The sequence below is a fragment of the Pithys albifrons genome, chromosome 2 (assembly GCF_047495875.1).
Source record: "Pithys albifrons albifrons isolate INPA30051 chromosome 2, PitAlb_v1, whole genome shotgun sequence".
In the NCBI taxonomy this organism is placed as follows: Eukaryota; Metazoa; Chordata; class Aves; order Passeriformes; family Thamnophilidae; genus Pithys; species Pithys albifrons.
In genome coordinates this window covers 64,458,661-64,486,526 of record NC_092459.1, presented here as the reverse complement: position 1 = coordinate 64,486,526, position 27,866 = coordinate 64,458,661, and the positions used below count along the sequence as shown (strand labels likewise).

The window sequence follows — 27,866 nt, the reverse complement described above, 5'->3', positions numbered from 1 at the left end:
TGAAATGCTTTTAAATACTGTTTCCTAAACCTCCATATGAACAATAAAAAGAAGCCTGCCTTTGGTATCACCAGACACATATAGGATGGAACTTATGAACCATACCTGGATCTTAGACAACTCTTGTATACAAGGTTGGTCAACCTGTAGCTTTTCTATACGCTTCTTTAATTCATTGATTCCAACATCTAGTTCCTTCAAACCTTCTTCTGCCTGAAGAATGACCTGTATTTGAAAATTACATTGCTTAGATTGAAGTTTTAATAGCAGTAGTGTAGCTGCCATATATTAATATTCTTTTTTGCTTGAAGTACTAATCAGTCCTTCAATATGCTGAAATTTTAAAGGATACTATAAAGAAAATGTATTTATTCAAATTTAAGAGAGCCCAGGATTTTTCTTAAAGTTAAATAAATATGTCATTACTATTTTTTTAGTAACAAGGCGTTTTACTATCACACATTATTTTATACCAAACATCACTGTGAAGTTCCATGATTTTATTTATACAGTACAGGCATAACACCTTGTTTTAAAGCATTCTGTTCATTAACACTAATTCCTGTGATATCTAAGCACCAAACAAACAACCATCACAGCAGAATCCATCTGAGAGTAAAGAGCAGTGCATAGTTCCCTTTCGGGACCAGGATGGGGCTAAAATTACTGTCAAGGAAAAAGACTTGTACATCCCCTTTCGTGCTTGGAAAACTACAACTCAAGAACATAGTCTGGTATTTGCAAGTGTAGGCAGAGGATGAGTTTTTTCAGCGAAAGCTCGGAGCTTTCCTAGGTCTCTGCTGAAGTAAGGCATGCAGATGATAACAAAGCATGAGGTAGACACCTGTAGTTAAAGTCCTGCAATAAGATCCGCTCTTGGAAGTTGCCTATCCAAGTATGCTTAAATGATGTGTGTCAAGGAGAACTTTTGCCTCACAGTAACGTGGAGTATGCAGAATACAGTCACTAAACTTCCACATTATGCAATTAAGTTACCTGTCTGATTAAGGGCCTTATTTCTACTTTCCCAATCACATATGGAGCGAACATCAATGCTTTTAAATTTGAATGCTTTATCAGTCAAGGTAGATTTTCAGAAACAAATAATTTTATTACCACATTGTTCTCTTAGCTGGTAGTTAAATTAATCATACAGGAGATAAATTTTTGCCAAATTTAGGCATTATGGTAGGTAGATAAGATAGACACAGTGCCACCACTCTTATTCACAGAGGAGACATAAACTCCTTCCAAAATTTGAATGTCAGGTATATAAAATCCAGTATTTCTATTCAGCTGAAGGGTAAGTCTCTTACATTCTGTCACCTACTGGCACCAGCCATCAACAGCTCTTGAGTAACAAGAAATACCTTGAAAAAGCAGCCCTTAGCATACTTCATTTTTCTCACTGGCAAAACCGAAACAGGAAAACAGGGTATACTGTTTCATATAAATAATTAATTATTCATCAGACCATTCCTGATAAAAGCTAATTATAGCCTTAAATTAAAACGAGTAACATTCAAGATACTACTATAAACCAGTGCAGAAGAAAGTGTCTTTGGTTTTTAATAAAGTTCAATAGCCACAAAATTTAGCAAAACTTTGGACTTTTTTTGTTTATTGAAGTTTTTTTTACTTTAAAATACTGTCCAGTATATGCATAAGTAGGTACTAGGTTAGCTGAGGAGATAAGAAAAACACGTTTTAGAGGTTTGTTTATCGGTTTTGGTTTTTTGTGCCTTTTATTTTTTTATAAACATGTAGTACACTCTTGGAAATACTCATTTTCATATACTTCATGTTCTCCCATAAAAAGTAATTGTTCTCTAGAAGTCACTTATAATTTGGATAGAAACTTTACCTCTTCCCCTATCCCCAAGAAACAGACACATTGATACCTGCATTTGTTCTGTTTCTGATCTGTCAGCTGCCTCTGCTAGTTTCTGTAGAACTAAGTATTTGTTATCAGCCACCGATGTAAACATGAGCTTCAGATCATTCTATGGGAAAGGACAACAACAAATTATAGCCAATTGCAGTACAAAACTGAAAAATATTTCATGTTTCAAAAAATTTAAAGCATTAAAATGTTATGTGCTTAGCACTGCAGCATAAAACCTATGCAAAATTTGAAGCATCATAACTAGCCAATTTAAAATATTTAACATATGAAAATCCATAGCAGGACACATATGAGCTAAAAGCTAAACCAACTCCTATTAAAAACATATCCTGTGAACACCCTTCTGCTTTTGCCTTCCAATTAAATAATTAGTTACCAAGGGTTATTACCTTCATTTAGCACAAATATGTTATTCTTGTGCAGTTTATTCAACCACATATGCTTGTAAACGAGCTAGGTTTTACTTTTTAAGGGAAGAATTTTTAATTACCAAGTATGATGAATAAGTAAAGAAGGCTTTCATCCATTACAGGGCTAACTATATGCTACAACTTTTAGAATACCTTATCAGATTAGACATATAAATATTACCTAACAATTTTGCCAAGATAAAATCAATTATCTTTTTTATGCATTCATCCCAACAGAAAATTTTTAGGTGCATCAACTATTTTAAACACTAAATATCTCCATGAATAATGCAAAGGATTATAATCAACCTTGCTTTCATTGAAAAAATGAAAAAAAGGAAGGTCTTTCATTGAAAAAATGTTCACTGCAGAAGAAAGTTTATAGAGTTTGGAAAGTAATCCAGTAGTAACAATCTATGAAAATATTAACATAATCTAAAGACACTAGGAATCTATTTTCCATTTCTTTTTCTTGTAACTTATGATTTTTTTTTTTTTTTCAATTAAAACTAAACCATCCTGGAGGCTTTAATAATGATAATATTAGGAGAGAAGGCAGAGACAAAGTAAGATCCAAAAGCTTTTTTGAACTCTTTTTGAAAGGTTTTCTAGAAGTGTAAATTTCTTCACTTATTATTTTTTCACCTCTGTTCAATACATACTTCCTTTGATGTAATGCCAACAGCGTGAGACAGCATGGAATGAATGATCACTTTACAATAATAGCATGAGTTCAGAAGACTTTCAGCAGTTTGAGTAATTATTTGGGTGCCACATTTTGCATAGCCTGAGTAGTTTGATTTTTCAATAAAAATCAGTGCCAACATTGTTCTTTTCATTTGGTACCAAAAATTCTCTTTGCTTTAATATTCACAGCCTTTATATCCCCATTTGACATGAACCCCTGTTAATTCCATTGCATGGGCCTCATACCTTGAATGTGACTATTTGCTGGATCCGTCCTCTCATCTGATGGCATCTCTGATTTACTACTGACTCCACTGAGGTCAGCCTTCTCAGGAGACAATCCAAAGTGTCTTCTATAATAACCCTATTACCACTATTGTCAGGAAATATCTGAGCAAATAAATTCTTGTTCTTATCCACTTCTTCTGTTATGTCTTTGATTTCTTTGGCAAGAGACTAATTTTGTAGAAAAACAAAAGTGACAATCAGACATTCTGGAAAGCAGGCAAACATACTGCCAGAACTGCTGTCAGTTTTGCCACAGTGCAGTGACTTTTTTGCATTGTTAATACACACACACTAGATAAAGTTATGCATCTATACAAATCTCTGACAGTAAAAAGACTCCAGATTTCTCCAAAGAAAACAAGTGCAGGAACAAAATGGTGTAGAATCCTAAAAATGTTTGGGCTGGATTAAAGCTCATCTAGTCCAACTCCATGAAGTAAATAGTGGTATCTTCAACTAAATCACGATGCTTTGAGCCCTCTTCAGCCTGACCTTTAATGTTTCCAGGGATGGGGCATCCACCATCTCTCTGGGCAACCTGTTCCAGCATTTCATCACTCTCCTTGTGAAAAATTTCTTCCTTACACCTAGTCTGAATCTATTTTCTTTTAGTTTAAAACAGTTATTCCCTCATCCTATTGCCTCTTTCTGTGCCCTCCCCCCCCCCCCCCCGCTATTCCATTCTTTCCCCCTCCCCCCACCTCCAATTAATGTTGATAAATTTGTAATGTTTCTACATTCCTTCCTTGTTTTTACTTCATTTCAATTTCAACAGTGTGGTGTTTGCTAGTACTTAGCAAAGAAGCTAAACTGTAAAAAGAATCTATGTTTAATTCTCTTCCAGTCAGACAAAATTTGGGTCAGGTGCTGCTTTTGGCAACATTATCTACAAGGTCAATAAAGTTACTTCCACCAGTAGCAAAATACTGAAATTACATGTCAGAAATGTGTCATTTATCCAGGATTCTAATACTTTTTTCCTAAACATGACATAAAATGCACACATATTGACAATTAAAAGAAAGTCCTATCCATCGATTCCTTACCTCTTGCTTGCAGAGGTATGTTTCTGTTTCTTCCTCTGGCAACAGAGGTGTAGCAACAAAGACCTGCTCCTCCACATCATCTAGCCACAGAGATGCAGCTGTCACACCATCATACAGCTTCTGTTCAAGATGCAGGGTCTCCTCCACTTGTCCAGCCTGGGCAAAAGGAAACAGAACTCCAGAACAGAAGTACAAGATGTTCTTGCTAACTTTTAATATTTGGGAAAGGCCTGGATTTTCAGGTGGTAGCTAGAGGAGTTTTCACTGTACATGTGGCTTTGCTGGAGGACAGGTGTAAAGACAATTGAAAATTACCTCAGATGAGACATCTTCAAAGGCCTGATTCAATTCAACTAATACTGGTGAGACTGCGGATTTATCTTCATCCTGTCTCTCCTCTTTATACAGAGGTATTCCAGGTATCAGTCTGTTTGGTCTGCTATAAACCTGCTAAGAGAAAAGTACTGATTAGCATGCTTCTACCATATATAGGGCACAAAACTCTCTGCAGAGTGAAGCTATCACCAGCTAATGCTCATGGTCCTCCCACAACTGTTGTGTGTCATGAATATTCTGAATAGAAGATTGTTCAACAGGAGGTTCACTAGAAGTGCAGGAAAAATACTTGTGACCAAAATTGAAAATCAATAGTTTTTACAAAAAATACAATTAATTACCATTAAATAATACAAGATATTTAGAATCTTGGAAGTAGATTAGAGTGTTATGCAAAGAATAGTGGGTCTGGGTCTATTAACAATAAAATGAAGGATGTATGTTAATACAGATCTTGCATTGTCCCCAGTTTAGTTGATTAATTCCCATTTCCTTCAGTAAAATTCTCAAGCTGAGTTCCCTTACCCACTAAGATCAAGAATTGAATGTAAATCAAAATATTCAAACTGAAAATAACAGGTTTTCCTCTAAGCTGTTGCCAGAGTACCTATCAATTCCAGAGCGATGATTTGTTACAGAATTATCCTGAGTTAGATAAATAGATAAACATTTTGTCTGAGCTCTTTCTTCCTTTCTAGGTCATTAACCTGAATGGAAGTGCAATTCAAATCACTTTGAACAAGAGCAGTGCTGCTGTCAATAGTTTTTAAAGATGTGAAAAAAATAAATTGTTCCATATTCTTTGCATTAACTATAGCACTTTCATGCATCTGATATGCATATATTCTACCTCTTGCTGTGATAACTGCTTTCATAGAGAAAATGAAAAGAGAAATTAAAAATAGCTACCAGCTGTTCTTTTTCCAAAGCTTTCTGGAGCAGTCTCTGCTTGGTACTGAATTCCTGGTTTAGGGTTTCCCATTTCCTCTTCATCTGTTCTTCAAATGATGGCTTCTCACCTTCTAAGACTAGTTCCTCAGAGAGCACATCAGGCTTCTCACTGAATCAGAAGATGTATATAAGGTTAACAAATGCAAAAGGTATAATCATTTAAGAAGTTTATTTTCTCTTTCTATTAGGAAAGTCTACATTTAAATTAAGTGCTACTTTTTAGAGTTTTTACTTTTTTTTCCAGATAATAAGACAAAGGATGGTTTAAACTGCAGGATGTTCTTGCCTGAATAATAAAATGTGCTTTCTAAGAAAGTGTTTAGAGTTGCAAGTATCTGCATCAAGTAAAAAAACAAACAAACACAAACCACACTGAATACACACAGAACTGTAATCTATAAACAAGTTTTACTTCAAAGCATGAATTAAAATAAATATGTCATCACTCTTTCCTCACATCCTTTCTCAAAATGCCAGACATACCCTGAGATATTTTAATGCAATACAAGTGTAGAAGTTCAGCTTTGGTTCAATAGTGAATAAATTCAGTGCTTTATGTTTGATTTTTATCATGTGACGGAAGAAAGCCTCAAATAGGAGACTAGTTAAGTACTTTATAGCATTATAATCAACTCCCCACCCCGACAATGAGTATGGCTTATATGCCCTGTCCATAAAACGTGTTTCTGCTGTTTCACAAACTACCTTAATGTTCTAGACTTTGGTATGCTAGAGTAGCTATAAAGGTGTTTTTTACTCTTACAGAGATACATCAAGGAATATTTTAATTGAAAAGCTGACTGCTTCTTGATTCTTAAACTGATGATTTTCACCCTGATTTCCCCTCCCCTGCCCTTCCTGCTTCCTGAAATTCTGCATCAGCAGTAGGCAGTAGTTTTCCTCTGCTTTCTCTAGGGCCAAAGTCTCTCCAAGTCAGAACTGAGGCTTTTATAAACATCTACTTCCCTCTTGAATGGGCAAGTACATAATAAGATACAGACCAGAGATGAAATTCAAAATACACAAGTCTTCAAAAAGAAAAATATTTACTAACTGCAGAAAAAATAAAATTAAGCCATGAGTATCCCATCTGAGAAGATCTGGTTACAGTGGCAGATGGCAAAGTTTTAGAGACAGCTGTGACTCACGCACCAATGTTGGTCCATAAAGTTATAGCAGTTGATCCACTGCTTGCCTAATGAGTCTTACTAATTTTTAATATTAGTGTGATGCTTGATAATAGGAATAAAGGGAATTTCTAAATGCTGAAAGTGATCTATTAGCACAAAACAGTTTGTGTAACTATGTTATTGGACGCCTGAATAGTAAGCCAGGACTCCTAGGTGCTGCAAAAAACCAAAAATTAGAGGATTATATGCAGAAGAGGGATGTAAACATCAGGATGTCAAAGCAGTCATAGAAATTTACTTTTCAGAACACACATGAAATCACACCTTATACACAGGCCTTCTGTAGTGCCTTGCTGTGTTAGGATTTCTCCTCCACGGCATGCTACTGATCGAAGAAGATTCTTCTGCTCTTCCAGCTCTTGTTCCAGCTCCTAGCACAGCAAGGTACAAAAACCAAAACAATTCTCAAACAAAGTGGCTTTGCCTTGGAAGGGTATGTCTACATTGCATACTTGCCATGCAAAGTTAACAGCTATTTCTGACATGGCCTGCTTGAGTGCCAAAAGCAGTGAAAGAGCTCCACCCAAGGACACAGAAAACTGTGTACATAAATTGGATTGTTGAACTAATTAACTAATGCAATACACTTTCTGAAGCCTATCCTAGTGAGGATATCTGTAGATCATGCAACACAATATAACATGCAATGTGTGTGTCTTTGCTCCTGTAAAAACATCATTATTATTTTTAATACTATCATCTCTCTTTAGAGTGACTTAAAGGATTGATTCAATTTTATTATACTGATAGACAAAAGAAGCATAGTGTGACTAAGTGCATTGATCATGGTGACCCAGGAAGTCTGATCTGCCTGACTGTCACAGATGTAAGATAATGAACTCAGATGCATCATGATAAAAGCGCTGCATAAGAAACAGTAAAAAAAATTTTCAGCAGAAATAGTAACAAGAATGGCTTAGCTATAGTATTAAGTACAATCTAAAAATGGCAGTAAAAGAAATGCAAAACACCAACTTTCTGTTGCTGCAGGGTCCTCTGCTGTTGCTGTGAGCGAGTAGTTCTTGCTTGTGCCAGCCATTCTTGTACGCTGGGGGTCTGTGTGGAAACGAAGTCCAGATCACTCTCCTCCTTTTCTTGTAATGATCCCTGCTTTAAGAAAGAGAAATAAATACTTAAAAAGGTGACATATATTTTTAGAGAGCTGGAAGGTCCAGCTCATGTACTTAAAGTCACCTTTTAACTCTCGAGCTACTAGCTCACATAAATTCTGACGTGAGGAATGACTAGATGTCTCACTTCTACTGTTTTTTGGTTACTACCAAGAAAAGCATCCCTAAAAATTCAAAAAAAAAATGACGCACCAGTGCATTCATCAGAATCAGAGACCAGAAGTCAGAGACCATGGACTGATGTGTTTCAGAACACTGTCCTGCTCTAAAAATCAGCCTTGATCTGTAATGGAGGGTGCACTTTTAACTGGCAATGAAGGCAATCAATGCTTTCTTTCTGCCAGGTTTTCTATTTACACAAAGCCAATTTTTTGTCTAACTGTAAAGGAGAAAATGCTCGTTGTCATTTTGGTCTAAATTTATTTATCAGTAAGTACAGAACTCTATCCATGGTTGACAGAAACATTAAATTATCAGCAGATTATATGATACAAACAGTAGAGACAGTAAGAAAGACCAGACCACAGAATGTTAGAACAGCACAGTAAAAACCACAGTTCCTTCAACTCATACTTCTATTGTTAGGTTTTTGCAACACTAGTGATTAGATTGGCTGTGTAAGCAAAGCAAAACAAGAAAAATGCCTTGATAGCTCCAAGGACTGTTATGTCAACTTCTTGACTTCCAAAATCCATGTTGGCTGTAAATTTAAATAATTTTAGCAGTTAATGTATTCAAATGTAGGGATTTTAACATGCTTAGCCTTATGCTAAAGACATACTTGTATGTCTGGTTACTTAAACCTACACATCTCTATGGATTTATATAATACCACTTGCAGTGAGATGATGACTGCACTATTTAAAAAAAAATCTTCAAGAAAAAGGCTTCAAGGTCTAAAACCGGGTTTTAATTCCTCTGTATCTTGTCTATATATTTCATTATTTTAGGATTCATATTTTGCCCATTATTCATTTCTTATTCTAAACAGATTAAGAGTGCCATAAGGTTCAGACATTACAGCAGGTTCTCCAAAACAAAGACACATTCTGCCTTCCAGAGTACCTTTCTCTTAAATCAGACAGAGACCAGCAGGGTTTAAGGTGATTGAGGAAATCCCTCTTGGCTCACCTGATGCTCCTTGTGCTAGCAACTGAGATGTAGCTCTGCCACCACTGTCCCTGGCAGCAGGCACTGAAACTCCAGAGTTTTGCTAAGTAGCAGAAGTTAGGTGTAAGATTTCAGTTTTAGGGGATAATGGGTCTACTGGATTTGAAAGGACTGATCAGTGTTAGAGGATATAAACTGTAAGAGGAGCAAAACAAGCAAGTATCTGGAGCTGAAAAGAACCCTTAGCCCTTGCTCTATGAAATAAGTTTGTTTTACTAAGAATTCATTTTGCAGGTAAATTGTTACTTCACTTAGTACCAACAAGTTGGTAGAGAAGTTGATGTGGTTCGAGTGTTAATAATGTCATTACAGAAGATCAGGCTGGGCAATGAAAATATGTGAGAGGTAAACAGAGTCTAGAATTTTATTTTTTTTTCTGTTAAAAATTAAAACAGACAATATTTCTGTAATTTTTTTGGGGGAAGAATGTTCTTCATTTTATATATTCTGGGGACTATAGCTGTTCAACTTGTAAATTCATTTAAAGAATAGTATCTAGTTTTTCATTGCATTTGGGCAGGCTGGTTGATTTCAGATTTTGAGTCTCCTCTTCTCTGGGAGGAGGACTGAGATGCTATAATTTTGGAATTATACTAGGACAAATAAATAGTAGTTCCACAGTTTCCACAACACCAGAGTGTAAAAGGGATTGTGGCACTTGTGGATGCAATGAGATTTTGCAAGTATGCTATTGTGCCTACTTTTTTTGTGAACGAGACCTTACCATTCTCAAATCACACAAACTAAGTTTGAAAAAATACCGTTGCATTTTCATTTGAGTTCTGAAACTGTATTACATTTCCTTTGAATAGCCAGGGAAATATATAAAGAAACTCAAGTCTTGCATGCATGCAGCATCTTAAATTATTCATATTCTACATCTGGAAATTATGTTGTTATTTTAGGTATTAGAAAACCATCCAAAATCTGTTTTAAAGTTTCAGTAAACTAAACCATAATATTGCTTTTAAATTTTTTAAAATATTTTAACATTTAGTAAAAAGGTCTATATTAGAACATAGTATCATGTGCCTACATGCTGTGATAACACTTTCCATTTGCCTAATTATGAGATTTAATATGCAAGAATGACACTAAAGTTACTTCATGTTAGAGGCAATAGGAACAAATACCTGGAGTTTTCCTTTCTTATTTTTTTATTTTTATTTTTCTGAAGCTATGTTTAGTTTTGAAGTTATGCAGTTGCTTTATACTAAAAATAGTTCTTAGCCCATCAAGTGACTTTTCAAGCTAACCTCTCAGTGGACTTTAATCTGCATTACAAGCTAGAAATCTTTGAAGCTTATCATGTTTAATTTGCACAGCAAAGCCAAGAAAAGAAGTAAAAGAAAAGAGAGGGAGGGAGTCACAGCAGGGCAAGCAAATTCAAAACCAGTCAGTCACATTACATGGTTGGGTTTCTTGTATGCATTTGGTTCTCCCCAGGCTAGTTTAACCTAAAGAATGACCAAAAGCAACTATTAAATACAATTAATTAGTGGCAACAAGCAGACCAATGTTGCTAGAAATAGAAACCTAGTAGAAGACTGAGGTTAAATGAATCTTTTTTTTCTATAATATTTTGCTTGACATAATGATGCCACTAGGTATTAGTCATATTTAAAAAGGTTCCCTTATCTTTTGTTATTTGTTCACTGTGTTATGAACATTATATTGAGAAATGTATATATTTAGGACTATTCTTTTGTTGGGGAAGTGGTCCTGCCCCAAAGCATACACAATCTAAAGGGACAGGGAACAGGCATAGAATATTAACAGCTATCTACTTTACTATTATCCTTTCATTTCAGGTAGTAAAGTTAGGATAGTTTTACCATAAAGTGATGCTTATGTTGAGAACTATCAACTAAAGCTTTCTAGGCATTTCTTTATTTTGGAGTACAATTCCATTTACTAACTGAAGATTAATAACTTAAACTAAAGGAGTGCAATACATTTACTCCTTTTTTGCAGTTGCATAAAACTGCTATGAAATCCCCAACCTCCTGCCCATCGTGAAACCAGTTGAAAAGAGCCACTTACCCGAATGTTGATCTGTTTGTCATGGAGCACTCTCTGCAGCTCCAGAAGGCTGCCCTTCAGTGTCCTGAGCTTCACAGCCAGCTGCTCTGCCTCGTCTTTGGTGTGAGCCTTCCCCTCCATAAGCAAGTTCTCGTTGTGCACAGACAGCTCTGACAAGGCTACCACTTTCTGTTCTATTTCAACCAACATGTTCTGCAGCAGCAAAAACAAAGAACCAAATTCATACATTTTCCAGCATCTGTCACACTTTTTGGCAAGACGACCTGTGGCCTACCTCACCCGTTGCCAAACTAAGGAGCAAGTCAGATTATCATCACTTTGCCTTCCAGTCCCATTCAGAGTCCTTTAGAATATGCTCGCAAATGTTTGCATTTGCCATTTCAGTTTGCAATCTTTTTCAAAATAGGAAATTAAAAAGTTACTTGAAACAAATAATTTGTTGTAGAGGAGATGCTCTTTATTTGCACATTAAAGATAAGGTTGGCTAAGATGCTAGACTGATATCCATCAGTGACAAGAAACAAAGCACATAGCCAGAGTTTCTTCTTCTTCTTTCATTTACATGAAGTCAAATGCTTTCTGCCTCCTCCTATGTGTTGCTCCGCCTGTGTTGATAAGCTTCTCTTCTCACTATTTGCTCTTTCTGATTGGTGCCTGATGGACTTAAGGATTTCTGTATAATCCTCTTTAGTCTAAAGAGAGACTTAAAGAGACAAATCTCTGGGATGTTTATTCTCAAAAGCTACTTTCTTGACATTCCATTAACTATTCATGTATTGGAGACATAGTTCCTATTTTGATCTTACAGATTCAACTCTCATACCATTTTTTCTCAAAATCCAAGCCTGACATCAAATGCTTTTGTTTCCATAGCAACTGCCAAGTATGAACTTACAAATATTTCTCCTGAAGGAATGTGTGCAGGGTGAGATGGGCAGAGTCTCTAAAAAGTGGAAAAAATATATAAAACTTACGGCATTAAGATTTTAAGAACCAGCAAAAGACTTGAATTATTAACTTTTCCACAAAGTTAACCATTCTTTTTGAGTTTCCTACGGATTATAATAAAAAAAATACTGCTTTAAGTTTACAAGATTTATCTACATCAAACAAACAGCTCCCAAGGATGGGTGATGAAAGAACTCTTGAGACTGATCAGAGTGAAGATACAAATAATGTAGCATTTTTAGTGAAAATTCATCAGACTTACATGAAAGTTAAGTCCCATTTATCTTAAAATAGTTGAGATTCTCATTCTTTAATACAAAAAGGGATCTTCTGTTCATCTGTCTCTTGTCTCTCATGTAACTTTAATTATAATGATCATAGAGTTCTAAACTATCATTTAAAAATGGAAAAGTCCCACTAATTTGAGAATCTGGATGTTACAACTAATCTAAGTCTTGTAAATAAAAGTATTTTCAATTACTTTTATTGCAGAAACATGTTTTTCCTGACTTGATCATGTATTTTGAGTTGATTAATATTAAAGCCAAAAAACAGTAACTACTGATGATTATCCATTACTTTAACATGTGGGTAGAGATTATTCCTGAAGAAAACTTAACACTATACCACTCATCACTGCTACTGTATGTTCTTCAGCTGGAAAAGGAGGAGTAGGAAAGTACATTGCAGGTGTTTTCATACCTATCAAGTAGAGCTGTTCAACAGCTGCAGCTTGAGGGGAGCAGAAACAATAAGTGAAGCAAATGCAAGGCCTTTAAATTAAAACAGAATTACATCTGAAAATTGTGGAACTTCAAATCTTTCTCAGTTAGACCTTTTGTCTTCCTACTGCTATGTGCACATGCACTTTCTAAAGCCCTGTTTGCAATCTCTATATAAGAAATAAAGAACAGTCTATATTTTATTTCACTAAACTGTGATGAAGCTAACGGAGCATTTACAAGGTGCTAAGGAGCTCAAAATCTCCTCCACAAATATGCTGACTCATCCTACTCAATAATGGTCTTAACATTTTACCTGACAGTCTACCAGCTGTGCTTCCATGTCCATAGTTTCCTCAGCAGTAACCAGAGCAGAGTCCAATGTTGCTCGGGTATTGAGTAGCCAGTGGTCAAGCTCATCAGCTTCACAACGGTACCTTTGAAGAGCCTGCTCTTGACGCTGTTCTTCCAGCTGCTCATTCAGTTTTTCCTAGAGGTACAAATTATATTTTACTTTATAAAAGAAATAAACCACAACAGTCATTTTTTAAAAGTTTTCCCTCTCTGTTCTGCACAACTCCTGTACAATATTTTTAAGCCACAGTGAGACCTCTCTTTTACAAAATATTAATGCTTCCAATGGATAGGCATGTTTTTCTGATGATTGAAATTCTGTTTCAGTTCAGTCACTGTGTTTCTACTTTCTTCACAGTTCAGTAGAACTCTGCTATGAGAGCCTTCTAAAGGTGAAGTCTTTTCTACCTCCTCTTGCTGCTCTCCTTTGAGTTTTTGTCCATATTTGCTCAATTAGCACAGCACTGGGTGCTTAGAGAGAAAGATGCATAGGGACACACATTTGGGAGTGGGCTGCAGGGAAGCGAGAGCAGCTTTGCTTTTCTTGGCAGCAGGCTGTTAGATAGCCTTACTGAATCTCAAGAGAAGCACAAGAAGGGTACTTCAAGGACCCAACAGAGTACTAGTGGGCCTTTGGTATAGTCACACAGGTAAGAAGAAGACTGAAGAGCTGTCTACCTTCTCTGGCACCTCAGAGGATCCCAGGGTGTGGAAGGACATTAAGCTCCAAAGGCTGTTGCAGCATCAGTATTGCAGCAACACAGATGCCCCGGGTCCACCAGCCGGTCCATCCATTGGACAGACAGGGCATGATCAGCAAGTCTTGCTCACTCCTTATTGTTCCACATGAATTTGAAAACTGGCTGAACAGCTGGGCTCAGAGGGTGGTCATCAGTGACACAAAGTCTAGAGAACAGCCAGTACTGATCCTCAACAAGTTTGCTGATGACACAAAACAGGAGGAACGGCTGATACATAGAGGGTTGTTCAGCCACCTAGATGGACCTTGAAAGGCTACAGAAATGAGCTGACCGGAGCAAAGGGAAGTGTGAAGCCCTGAACCTGGAAGGGAACAACACCATACTCCAGTACATGTTGGAGGGTGACCAGTTGAAAAACAGCTTGGCAGAAAAGGACCTGAGGGTTCAGGTAGTCACCAAGTTGAACATGAGCCAGCAATGGATCCTTGTGGAAAAGGAGAATGGTGTCCCAGGCTGCATTAGGAGTGTTCCCACCAGGATGAGGGAGGTGATCCTGCCCCTCTTCTTAACATTGGTGAGTCCATGCCTGTATTATGTTCAGGTCTGGGCTCCCCAATACAAGAGAGATACTGAGCTCTGGAGAGAGAACAGGGGATTTTGGGAATAAGAAAATTAATAGGATGGTCAGAGGATACTTAGATGTATCAGATAATGTGAAACTTGAGCATGCTACAAATGCTATGGAACAAGGGGAAAAGATTGTACTGAATCTGGTTGGGATAGTTACCTTCACTGCAGTCTGTACAGTACTTTGCAGCTGTGGTTAAATCTGTACTGATAACACAGCACTGTTTTGGCTACTGCTAAAGAATGCTAGCACAGCATTAAAACTTTCTTTCTAACTGCCTCTCACAAAGGCCATTAGGCTAGGGGTGGGCAAAAGGCTGGGAGAGGACATAGTCAGAACAGCAGACCTGAACTGACCAAAGGGATATTCCATGCCATATAAAATCATGCTCAGCAATAAAAGCTCAGGGAAAATCAGGGAGAGTAGTTGTGGATATGTTGTTTTTCTTCCCAAGCAACACATGCTGAGCTTTCCAGGAAAGTAGCTAAACATCTGCCTGCTGTTCAGGTAGTAGTGAATAAATTCCTCATTTTCCCTTGCTTACATGCACAGCTTTCCTTACTCTGTTTAAGCTGTCATTATCTTGATCCATGAGTCGTCTATTTTTAATCCATCTCACAGGAGAGGGGAAGTGAGGGTGGGTGTTTGGGTGCTAGCAGGGTCAACCTACAGCACTTTATAAGGAAATTCAGACCTGAATGCACAGGACAAATTTCTCATACAGGGAAGTTTTTTCACAGCTTTTCAGAATGCTCAATTTCAATAGGAAAATTCAAAATTGCATGTTAGAATAATGCAAAGAATAATGACAGTTGTTAGGTGTCTCAAATAATCTAGAGCTGAACAATTCTCAAGCTCTAGTTATTTAAATTTGGTCCACAGAAAGAACAATATTAATGAGTCCACACCCTCAACAGCAAAGTATTTTCATTACCTGATCTATCTTTATTTCTATATTTACTTTCCTGGAGTGTTCTGGAAGACTATTTGTGAAATCAGAGCTATGAAGTACACTGAATTACTGAATATTGTCTACATACAATACAGATTTCCTAGCCAGGATTATTAGGGAATACTTGTGGTACTGTATCAAAGTAACTGTGAGAATCCTAACTGCAGTTAATATAATATACTTAACTCATGCTTTATCTTGAAATTATTAGATAGCATCTCTTCCTAAGTACTATCAAGAATTTTGTTATATCCTGTATGAGGTGCAAGCTAAAAAAAGTAAGATTCCCAATACTACTTCCAATCCCTTACTTGTAATTAAAAATTGTTTTCTTTCTGAGAAGGAAAAGCTTGGTGCAATTTTTTTTATTTTAAGAATTAAAAAGATATTTATTTATGATATGTTCACTGTTCCAGGTGACTGGATGGAACTAAAGCAGCTGAAGCACCCCGAGACTTTCCTGTAATCCAGTATCTTAGTATAACCGCAGTTGGCTACTAAGCATCACATCTTAGATCCACAGAGCCAATCTGAATCAATTGATGCTGGAAATTATGAAGGCAGTAGTTGCTGTGTTTGTGAATTCACTGCTGGAGTTTTTTAAGGCTGCCCTGCAGTGCTCAAAGCAGCCAAACTGTAATCAGCTTTAAAATTACTTCATTTTCTCACCTGTATAATAAACACTGCAACATTCCTATATGTAAAGGACTTTTTAAAAATCACCTTAGTATTAACAGATTTTTGGTAAGCTGTTAGGCAAAGAAATCAAGGTGTTCATCTTCCATTAAAAAAGTTTGCATAATCACTGGGAAGATGAGTGTAGACAATAATGCAACAATTTGGAAGAGGTGTTATTCCTTGTTTTAAGCCTTCCCTCTTGTCTTGTCTCCCAGCGTGGAGAGGTGACTCCTCCAAAGTTTACTGTAGACAATGTGACTTCTAATATCTGCACTTCATTACTTCATTACACATATATATATATACACACATATATATAAAGTGAGTTTCCAAGTACCTTCTGGTTACTTGTCACCTAGCATTAAGATGAGCCTTCACTAAAAAAGAACAATAACTTATTAGTGAAACAAATTCTGAGAAATGAGCAGAATTGAAAATTACTTTTTTTATCATGACTAAGAACACTGGTGATGTTTGTTCTTGTACCTCTAACAGCTGTCGTTTTCCTGATGCCTTCATTCGAATTGTGGCCATTCGTTCTGCCAAGACTGTGAGAGTGGACTGCAATGTCATCTGATCAGCGGCTTCTGCATCCAGTGGTTCTGAAACAAGCTCCTGGGCTAATGATGTCTGAAGTTCAGTGATTTCTTCTTGCAACATTAAAATCTCATCCATCAAAGCCTATTTAGAAATGAGAGGAGAGAATGCATTTGCTTCATTTATCAGTGAGGAGAAAGTATTTCAGAAGGCGTAGACTTAGTATAAAATTCAACAGGACTTTCCCAAGAAAGCATGAGGAACACAGGGTAGTGTGACCTATCACTGCTGGTTTGGTAGAGACAGAATTCTAAAGGACTGAGTCCTGCTTTTAGAGGCTTAAGATAGGATCATATATAATGTATGATAACCTAAACATGGTTTTAATTTTTTATCTTGAATTTCAAACATATCATGAAAAGTATTTATTTTGGAAATATTACAAATAATGATTTATTCTTCCAACAAATTACCTGCAGGCTATTCTAGTAGACACAGCAAAGATAATGAACAAGTAAGTTGAGTGTTTGTGAGATAAAAATAGGGGCATCAGTTAGCTTCCAGCCTAAAACTTACTGACCGGACAGAGAACACCCTTTTCATCCTGGAATTTCTACTGAAATGAGAACTGACCCCACCAGAGAGTTTCAAGCTATTAGATAGAAGGCTTAGGTAATTACAACAGACACGTACATCAGATTGGTTATTTGATAAAGTATTCTCTTATTATTCAGAGCATCGTTTTTCAAGACTTCCCTTAGAAGGGAATTTTTGTGTGCTTTGGTATGTTTGTTTTATTAAACAAGGCAAAGATTATATTTTGATCAATTTAAAATGCATCAATATTGGTAATATCTTAGTATATTTGGAAACATTATAAATATTCTTCAGCACTGATGCTGAAGAACAGTATGTGTAGATGTCACTGTAAACAATCTTGGACAAAAGATTTTGCTGAAAATTTCAATTGGACAAACTTCTATGATCTATTCTACTTTTTTAAAAAGGCTTCTTATTAAAAGAATCCCCATGATGCCACCTTTACAAGAGCAAGAAGCCCAGTAAGGCAAGACATACATGTAACAGAGAAGGTTCATACAACTAATGCATGTCTTTCAGGCATTCAGTCATGAAGAATATTACTGTATAAACAGAACTGAAAGAAAGATATGCAGGTAATGCATGCTCTCCCTCTATTTCTCACATGTAAGCTTTTACCTGGTGTTCAGCCATCTGGCTTTCTGGGCTTTTGGCTGGTTCCAAACTCTCATTTAGTTTGATTTCGGTGGTCTCCATTTTTGTGGATATAGACTGGAGTGTGTCCTGATACTTCTGTTGACGCTCCAGAGCTTCATAGAGAGTGCGCTGCTTTTCACTGATCTGAAGAAGAATAGAAGGTATAAATTCTGGTCTCTGATACAGGATTTGCTCTTTAGTCTGCTTCTTATATTCCTAAGCTTAGGAAGCTAAAGCCAAAAACTTGCAACAAGTTTTCAAAAGTATAATTTATAAAACAAAACATCCATATTGAAATTATTGAAAATATTTATCTGTTTAAATATCATCAAACCAATTCTAGGTTCTGTTTCTGGGAAAAAATGGGTTTTAATAAAGCAGGAAAAATCCAGGCACATTTCTGTGCTTTGTTTTAGATTTTATACACTAAAACATGGATGTGCACTATTTGCTAGACACATAGTTCTGATAACCCCATAACAGCTACTTTGCCTTTGCAAGGAATCAAAATTTATAGCATGTCATGAAAACTACAACCATTTTCATACATCACTGCATTACTATGCAGAAATGTGTTAAATTGACTCAGTATTTGGAGAAACTGGATTCTTGGGCCTTTTTTGCCAACTCATGCAGCATGATTGTTAAGTTATGTACTACAGTCTGACAATAGCCAGTATTTCTGAAGACAACTATCAGCTTTAATGACTCTTATTTTTTCTTAAAGAAGGTTCATCCTGCACAGGCTTTCAAATAAGGAACAAAAATAATATCACAAATAACAATTCTAGTTACTATCTGAAAAAAAAAATCCAGAGAAGATTATTAGCTGAGACAGTTCTTTGAATTTTATTCCCTACAGGATGGCAAATTATTTTGAACCCTCCAGATGAAAACTTACCACATTTTTCAGTGTTTCCCAAGAACGCTGCAAATCATCCAATTTGGCACTAGCAGCTGATTCTAAGCCTGGTTCATAAAACTCCTGAGTGACTGAGGTGCTGGGTTGAATTTTAGCAGCTTCTGTCTGCAACTGTTCAGCAGATAAGGCTTGGTAATAAGCAATGTCCTACAAGCATGAAGTACATTACTGCACTTTCAAAAAAGAAAGATACTACATATTATCCACCCCCATACTGCCCCATTGCCTATGTCCATTAAAATAAAGTCCACAAAGCCAAAACCACCAGGAAACCTCTGAATAACACAGTAAATCAATATTTAATAATTATACACTGAGAATGGTTTGGAACTTTGCTAGGATGAAGACTTGAATGCATTTTGTTCATGTTTATATTAGCTAGGTGTTGCAGAAGACAACCGTGGACAATCATGGAAAAGCCGTGAGGGGAGTGCTACAAATCCGAGTATTGTTCCAGCATCATCACAACTACACATGGAAAAATCCCATCACAAAAGACAGTGGGTTATGGTACTGGAGGTGGCAAAGAATATCACCCTAATGAACACTATCACAGAGAAGGCAACAGAAGAACCTAAACGGAATATGCTGAAGGACTAGTAAATGATGTAATGAAAAAGTATGAAGTACCAGGTAGTTTCAACCAATGTATAAAATATACTGGGAAAAGGGGCCAAAAGTGCTAAGAAAATGGCCAAATGTTCAAACCACCATTGAAAATTCACAGTGCAATTGTTTCTCACAAGAACTTCTATGCTTGATGTATGGGGATTCTTCTACTGTTGCAAATGACAACTAAAAAGATGTACAGAAAATGCAAAGTGAGGGAAACTTGTACAGTATCTATACTTAGGTCAGGTAAACAGACTTGATGACAAGGATTATTTAAAACTGAAACCATGTTTGACAGTTAGCATCAGATTATTTGGACGGTGAAAATTGTTGCCTCGAGGAAGGGTGCAAAGCAGACAGTGCCAGGCACTTTTCACTGGTGCTCAGTGACAAGACCAGAGGTAGTAGGCACACACTGAAACACAGGAGGTTCTCTCTGAACATCATGAAAAACTGTTAGGGTGACTAAGAACTAGGACAGGTTGCCCAGGGAGTTGTGGGGACTCCATCCTTAGAGACACTCAAAATCCACCTGAATTTAGTCCCAGTCAACCACTATAGGCACCCTTGAGGAAGGGTGTTGAACTAGATGATCTCTGGAGGTCCCTTCAACCTCAACCATTCCATGATTCTGAATAGATGTATAATAATTAGGTACTACATAAGACTAATTCTGAGGTACCAGAGCTTAGCGTATAATTAGGATCCTAATGTGCAACTGAACATCAATATGTTACCTAATGCCATATGCGAACAAAACACAACAAGCTCTGGAAGAGCATAGAAACCAGATCACTCACATCAAACTGTCCAAAAGTGTCATATGATGTACTTCCTCAAGGCAATAACTGGGAAACTTGAAAAATTTAATGATGAAAGTGTTATGATTCCAGGAAGCAACAGGGAATATGTAACAGCTTAGCACAGCATTCAGTACTGCAATTTCAGAATTTTTTACTCTGACCACAAGTGATGTTTCAAAGTCACAGTGAAAAGTTGCACCAGTGGGGGCAACTTCTCATTTTGCCTTGCCTGCAGTTACTCTCCAGCCCTTAGCTAGTCTTCTCTTAAGGTCAATAGAAACACTGTGCTTATATGACCTCTCAATGTGATTTTCAGAATAAAGTGCTTATTTTCACAGAGTGGGAAAAGCAATTCCTTACTTTGTCTTTTCAAGTCCTTTTTGGAGTATTCAACATGGTAGTTTCTCTTTGGCAGAGCTTTCATATATGATGGTACTAGGAAACCAGATGTTCATACAAGTAACAGATTTTGTTGCCCCTATAAAGGCCATGGCTGTTTTTATGATAATTAGCCAATGAACAGTAGTCAAGCTTTGTTGCTAGGATGTAGTGCCAAAGGGTGTGTTTAGATATCATAAGATATGTAACAATGGCTGTTGCATTGTAGGCGAGTTTTCATCTAGGGAAGGGGAAAGAATCGTTAAGTAGGCTGTGTACAAGAGATAAAAAAGCATTTAACAGTGACCCAATGCTTAAGACTTCAATCACAGGATCAGCTGTAGTCTACAGGGCTCTGTGCCAACACTTCAGCTTTTTCAATTCAAATGCTCTGCACTGTGCCTGGAAAACAAGTTTTAAGAAGTGTGTCAAACTTTAATAAACTATACCCTTGGGAAAGAGAAAGAAGATTTAGAAGATTTATGATTCTCATTCAGTACTGCAGCACAGACGAAGTGTCTAATTTTGCTAAACATCAAAACAAATTGCATTTCTGGACTATTAGCTATTGCCAATACATTATATACTATGAAATTCTCAGTCTTTCTAATGTTAACACCTTTATAGTTCCCCTCACCCTGTTGTTTTTCGAGGAGTTTCAGTTAATAGTATGCAAGCTGCTCTTGGTGCTTCAACTCCTTCACAGCTTAATGGCATCATAAGACTTCTGTGTTGAAACATATAACTGCCTTTCTACTGTAAGTAAACTTTACAAGGAAATTTCTGATTATCTAAAATGACAGAGCTCTGGAAAAATCCTTCTAATTTAGTACACAACCTTTTTAGTATGTCATTGAAGATTTTGTCACAATTCTTATTATCTAACCTAGCAACTTCTGTAGCACCATATGCATTTCTGAAATTAGCAGAAGGAATCAATAGGCACTTTGCTCAAACTTCACTAATTCCACTCAGAAATGCAACACAACACGCTCTATCCTTTAAGTCTGCAGTGGTCAAATTTGGAAGCAGTCATGAATGCAAAACCAACCAATAAACCACAAAATCCAGAACAGTGAAGTGGTGATGGCTTCTAAGGCTCATTTCTAAACTTCTAAAGTTTAACATCTTATATGGGCCTTCATGTGCATGATGCTCAATGGTTACATTTTAATCAATGCTGATGTACACTTGTTCCTAATAAAAGCACAAAAGCCCTCAGTTTTGATTTAAAATCTAACTTCAGTTACTTCACTGATATGCCTCACTAGCACTTAAGATAGGCTTTCATGGAAATGAACAATGTTGAAATGAACAATACATGAAGAAAACCAAATAGAAGTTAATAACTGAAATGGTATTAAGTGGAAGGTATCAGGCTGTGACTTCAAAGTCACAATGGCAATGCTACAATAAGATAGATGTGTATGGACATAATGCAATGTTTCATTATGGGCAGTACACAACGGCATTTTTTCTCAGGATGCAAGATTCCATTGAGCACTACTGAGAAAATAAAAATTAGGTTATAAATAGAAAATGCTAGTGACATGGAAGAACTTTGCAACTGTCACTAGAAATTTACTTTTAAAAATAATGAATAGCTGTAATGCCAGATTTACACAATTTAAACTCAGAAGTCAATATCTGTATCCATTTTGAAATAGAATCTCAAAGTTCAGTTTGGCTAGAGGTTAAGCCTCAGCTTTTTGGAGCTATAGGTAAATATTATCTCAGATGATTTAAATAAACCACCTGTGGAATGGAACCACATATGCCTGAGATTAATGCTGAATGAATGCCAAGAGGAAGGTACCTGGTTAACAGAAGCATCTGTATTAGCCACAGGTGAAGGAGAGCGACAGGCAGGTGGAGAAGAAATCTCACTGTTGGTTCCCTCCTCCCCAGACTCCTCAGTGACAGGGGAGAGCAGCGTGTGACAGCGACCAGCAGTCATCTGCCACAGGAAAAGCAACCCCAGAGCACAGGAAGAAAATCAGTTACCTCAACTTAGGCTTGGCTTAGACTCAGATCAAAACAACACATGACCAGAATAACCATGACATTATTTAGTCATGCTTCATGCTCCTACACCTACCAGTTCAGAAATCTGGTTGAATAAATAGTCTTATATACTTGTCAAACTTCAGTATGAACTTGCTCTCCTGTACCCTAACCCTACCCTGAGTGGCAGGCAACTCAGTGAAAACAAATTCGTGTTTGCCTAAATGTCTTCTAATACAATCACTGCTGCATACAGAAATACTACAGGGATCCACAGAATAATGCAGTATTTGCCTCATTATCCAGGTCTAGTTAGAACAACAAGGAATAGACTTGAAATAGAAAATACACACAATCCAGTAACAACATATCCTTCTCCCTCCCCCAATGCTGTTACACAGGGATAAATCCTGAAATCAGCACTCAATCTTCACTCAGACAAAAATCCCAGTAGCATCAGCAGAATGTTTGTAATGATAGCCAGTTAGAAACAAACAAAACCAAAATCACTCAAACTCTGCCTATGGCAGTTTTATGGCAGTTTTCATTTCCAACACACTTATCTGAGAATATAGCGGTACACTGTCAATTATCACATCAACATTTTAATACAAGGGCTTTAAAAATGCAGTATGAGAAACCTATACACTGCAACATCTATGAAACAATATTTATCCTGGTTTTATCTCATTCCTGCAACTCATTAATTTCTTAGCATTTATTATTGCATCTGACAGTTATAAAAAGCACAATATTTGCATATTATTACAGACAAATTCACTTATGTGTCTGTTAAGTAACTTCATCAACAAGTCTTGAAAACCCATATAAAGCAAAATACAGGAAAGGAAAGCTGCAACTTCCCTTGCTTTGCCACACTCTAGCCATTTCAAAAGCAAAACAGATGTGAGCTGTGGCAATTTGCTACACAGGAGTGTTGAAATGATGCAAAAGCAAGCAGCTCAGATAAACAGCACAGAGACCAGTGCATTGCTTACCATAACCACCGAGGGATGAGCGGGGTGTGCCAGGAGGAGGTCTGAATCCAGCTCCTCCATTCCCTCGGACAGCCCCTCCACTTCTGTCACTGTCAGCAGCATGGTGGCATGTTTTGCTTTCATTGTCAGCATCTTGCACTTCGAATTTAAGGAAGCAATTTGCTCCTGGTATCCTTTGATCTTCTGAGCCAGCTCCTGAGGAAACAGGTTTTTTTCCCTATTGCAGAGGCAGCCTGTAAAGGCCACAGGACCCGTAGCATTTCAGCTTTGGTGGTGAAGTCAAGCTCTCCCCTCCAAGCCCAGCCAATAACATCACAGCGCTGCCGCTCAGAAACCCCGCATAAGCCGCGGCACTCGCTGACAAGCAGGATGTTGATAGCAGAGGGAACAAGCCGAGCTGCGTCTGGCTGCACAGCTAAACCGCAGAGCCAACAGCTTGGGAGCGAAACCGGAACAGGGCTGTGAAAGGCTCTGAGTGCATGATAACCGCAAGGGGAGAGAAGGGGGGACACCTGACATTCGCATCCATCCTGAACCTGAGACGATGTCTGTAAGCTTCAGACTGCAGCAAAGGGGAATGTCTTTCCCTTTTCTGCCCTATTTTCCCCCTGTTCTACTTCCATTTATCTGAGGAAGATGAAGCTCCCCCGCATAGTGCATGCCATGGAAATGAGGTCATGTGGTAACCACAACTATAAAAAATGCCCCATTCAGCTCTCATCATAAAGAATGAATTGTTCAAACAATAACTCACACGGTCTAACAGCATCAAATGTTATAGGAACAATCAGCCACATAATAAGATTAAATGCAGACTGGATAGCTTTTTGCCACTGTTTGGATAAACTGTATTTTAATCTTGTTTTGGTTTAGTGTAAGCCTTCAGAGTTAAAAGCTGAGCAGCACACAGGACTAACCTTTCTTTAAAAAGAGCTGGGGAATCTGGCTTAAAACAGAGTGTATTTTGAAATAGTGGGGGGTTTAGGGTTATGAGATGGTCTGTTTGAGTGGCCAAACACCATATAAGCTTAAGTTTTGTCAGAGAAGAAAGATGAACAGCCTAACCTTCATTGTTGCCTCACTCAGTGTTCAGTTTCAAGCTTTCAATTATTATACTTAAAATAAATGGTGGAAGAGTTTCACATTTCTGCTGAAGCTATTGTTCCTGTCTCCCTAGAGGCTCAGTAACAAGTCAGAATTTTGATCTATAAAGTGAAAACACTTGTATAAGCTTACCTGTTAAATCAGTGATTATTTGTTCATATATATATTTCTACTTTATTTTTATATCTGCTTTTATTTCTTTAACAAACACTTGTTTTCAAGGAAAAATAGCAACAGAAGTTGCAAGATATAATAGCCATAATAATTTTATTAAAATATCTTTTCAAAAGTAAATAAGACTACTGCTTCAGGCTGGTAAAATGAAAAATTTTTTTTTGATTGTAGAACATTTCCAGTAAGCAACTACCTCAAAATTAAAATGCAGAACACTCATAGCAAGAAATACAGAGTTAGAAATTGAAACAGTGCAAGGACTGAGGATGACACTTTAATGGTTGGATTTCAATGGCACCTGGTCACTATCTGGCATGTTAGGCACAAAAGGACCTCTCCTTGTGCTCCAAGTCTTACATTGGAGACCAAGCAAAGTCTTGATTATAAAACATCAACTAGGACAATTAAAATCCAAGCTACAATCAAATCAAGCCACAAATTTAATGAGCTTGAATAGTTATTTGCTCTGTTTGGCAAATACCAGTCATTCACTAATGCTCAATGACATATCTGAGGCTTAGTAGAAAATTATTTCATTCAGTATACCCACTTAACTCCATCAGCATTTCTGAGGTGAATGACATTTGTGTTATTCATGCCCAATGCACTAAGTATCTACAATACCTTTTTCAACTGCAAACAAGGAAAAGAGAAAGCACACAAAATTGTGACTGCCAACAAAAAAACCCCCCAGAACTTATAAAAGCAATGTCCTATGAGGTACTATATTATCCACTAAAATAATTCATAAACATGGAGATATTTGCCCACATTCTTTTCTGAAATTCTAGAGACAAATGGGGCAGCAAGCATAGTACCTAGTTAGATACATGAACACTAATACAAACTTCCTAAAAATCAAGATGTACTTTCCTTTTACTTTTTTCCTCTTATTTTAATCTAATTATAGCTACTATAGATGTTTCTTGAAGTTCTTTTTCATGTAGGTTTCAACAAGGAATCTGGTAAATGATATTTTCATAAATTAATAAAACATTTAACAAGCAACTTGACAAACTTGCCTTTTAAAGTAGTATAATAATATACGGTTCAGAATATCCATTTAACGTTATGTTTTTGCACAGGAATTTAGCAGACAAAACATGAGCCAAAAATACGTGTATCTCAGCCTTTCAAAACTCTTTACCCATAAATGTGGAAGGCTTGCAAGCTTGCAAGCCTGTCCATTCCGGCTCATCCCAACACAGGAATTACAGTAAAGCTGCTGTCCTCCTGCAGATGTCTAGAAAAACTCCTAGCTACTAAACTGGTTCAAATGCAGGTAAAACTTCAAGCTGCCCCATTTTAAATTCCTTCCTGCCACTCCAGCAATATTACCCTGTATCACTGAAGTCACTCTCCTGCATTTGCTATTCCTGAACATTTGAATAGAGAATAGTGGCATTATCAATTCAATTCTAAAAAAACAGAAATGTTTGTTTATGATCTTGAATTTATACTGAGTAACTTTTGCAACAAGTGGTTAGAAAATGAGAAACACATATACATACCACAGGACAACATGCCCAACAGGATAGATAGCTTTAATTCAAAGGTAAAGAAATTGTGCCATCTAGTGCCATAAGTGACACACGCAGATCAGTGTGCATTTTCTATCACAAGAAATATACAACAGACAGGAGAAGGAGAAAGGGGCTCAGAAGTCCTCAAGTCAATACAGCAAGAAGGCTGCACAGAGATTATCCTGATTTATTCAAGGGCTGATGATCAATGAGTTCGTGGGCAGGACCCACAATTCCACAGCCAAAACTCCTTAAACAAAGACTTAAAAGGGCCTTTGGATTGAATGGTGCAGAGTTGCCCTCCAAATCTATTGTAGTTTTTGTGAGATTCAAGTCCCTTGGTGTTTTTTTACAGAATGTTACTGGGACAAAAATGAACAAGTATTTTAGGATATACATGCATACATACATACATACATGTGGATCACCAAACTAGTAGTGATTATCTCACTAACGGATTAACATTGACTTCTGGGACTCTCCTCAGTCAAGTTCCAATGCTAACTGTCCCTTAATTATGCAACACTTTTGTTTATCACAGTGTTGCCTGAAGATTATGACATACCTAACTGAATAAACTGAATAAAAAAAATGAATTCTCCATATTGTACCAATAGCAGGATCAACTACCTTTGAGGAAGTCTGAAAAGTTACCCAGCTAACTTAGGACCAAAAGTTTTTTGGGTCAAAAAGCTGCCATTGAGCCCATGTTGAAGCATTTTGAGTCTCATACCTCATTACGTGAAATCTGGACCTGGAGTTCCTGGATGTTGCTTGTTGCTATTGGCTTGCCTTGGATCTCACGATGGGCACTCTCTATCATTTGCTGCAAATGTTTCATTTCTTGCTCATACTGCTCATACTGAACCACTGCTTCCTAGATAGGGAAAAAAAAGAGCGTCTATGAAAATAAATTTTTACTTTGTCCAGGCATGACTCATTTCCCCTCTGAAGCAGAGCAAATTTACATCTATCTGGCACTCGCATCTTAGTAAGCAAAGGAGCAGTATAGTCAGGAAAAGGTATGTTCCTAAATATTGTGAATTACAGATTTTAATGGTTTCATTTATTATTAACTATTTCCTGAGAAAGCAGTTCACTTTCAGATTTTTTGATATAAGGTGCTGTAACATGATTCCAACAAGTACCTGAACCAAACATACCCACAAAAATATGTCATTACTTAGTCTCATGATTTTGCTTTAAAGCATTTTCATCTGCTTTTTCACTTCAAGAATTCGTTTATGAAGTGGAAAGACTATAAGAAAAGCTTAGATTTTACAGAAAATACAGAAGGGAGAGGAATATGAAGAGGGTTTCAGACCATTATCCCACCAGTGTAATGTCAGTTCTTTCTATCTTAGATTCACCAGCAGTTTGTTTAAGACCCTTTTTAAACTTTCAGTGTGACATTGTATCCTTCCTTGTATTTAGG

The 27,866-nt window shown here is 37.0% G+C and overlaps 1 protein-coding gene across 6 annotated transcripts in view; it reads right to left on the bottom strand.

The window, feature by feature from the left end:
* The window catches only part of SYNE1 (spectrin repeat containing nuclear envelope protein 1), a 255,666-nt gene that overhangs the window by 80,318 nt on the left and 147,482 nt on the right, over positions 1-27,866 (bottom strand). Inside the window, exons 89-104 of one of the 6 annotated variants that reach the window (XM_071549312.1) lie at positions 27,165-27,308; positions 23,631-23,825; positions 22,445-22,585; positions 18,815-18,982; positions 17,896-18,057; positions 16,627-16,821; positions 13,144-13,317; positions 11,158-11,349; positions 7,790-7,924; positions 7,079-7,185; positions 5,583-5,733; positions 4,653-4,787; positions 4,338-4,493; positions 3,250-3,459; positions 1,902-2,003; positions 106-225 (exon numbers count right to left, since the gene is read on the bottom strand). In XM_071549312.1, the coding sequence (XP_071405413.1) occupies positions 106-225; positions 1,902-2,003; positions 3,250-3,459; positions 4,338-4,493; positions 4,653-4,787; positions 5,583-5,733; positions 7,079-7,185; positions 7,790-7,924; positions 11,158-11,349; positions 13,144-13,317; positions 16,627-16,821; positions 17,896-18,057; positions 18,815-18,982; positions 22,445-22,585; positions 23,631-23,825; positions 27,165-27,308 (2,487 nt within the window). Of the gene's footprint in view, positions 1-105; positions 226-1,901; positions 2,004-3,249; positions 3,460-4,337; positions 4,494-4,652; positions 4,788-5,582; positions 5,734-7,078; positions 7,186-7,789; positions 7,925-11,157; positions 11,350-13,143; positions 13,318-16,626; positions 16,822-17,895; positions 18,058-18,814; positions 18,983-22,444; positions 22,586-23,630; positions 23,826-27,164; positions 27,309-27,866 lie in introns of those variants that run through there. The other 5 variants (XM_071549313.1, XM_071549303.1, XM_071549306.1 and 2 more) reach the window with 5 other exon arrangements.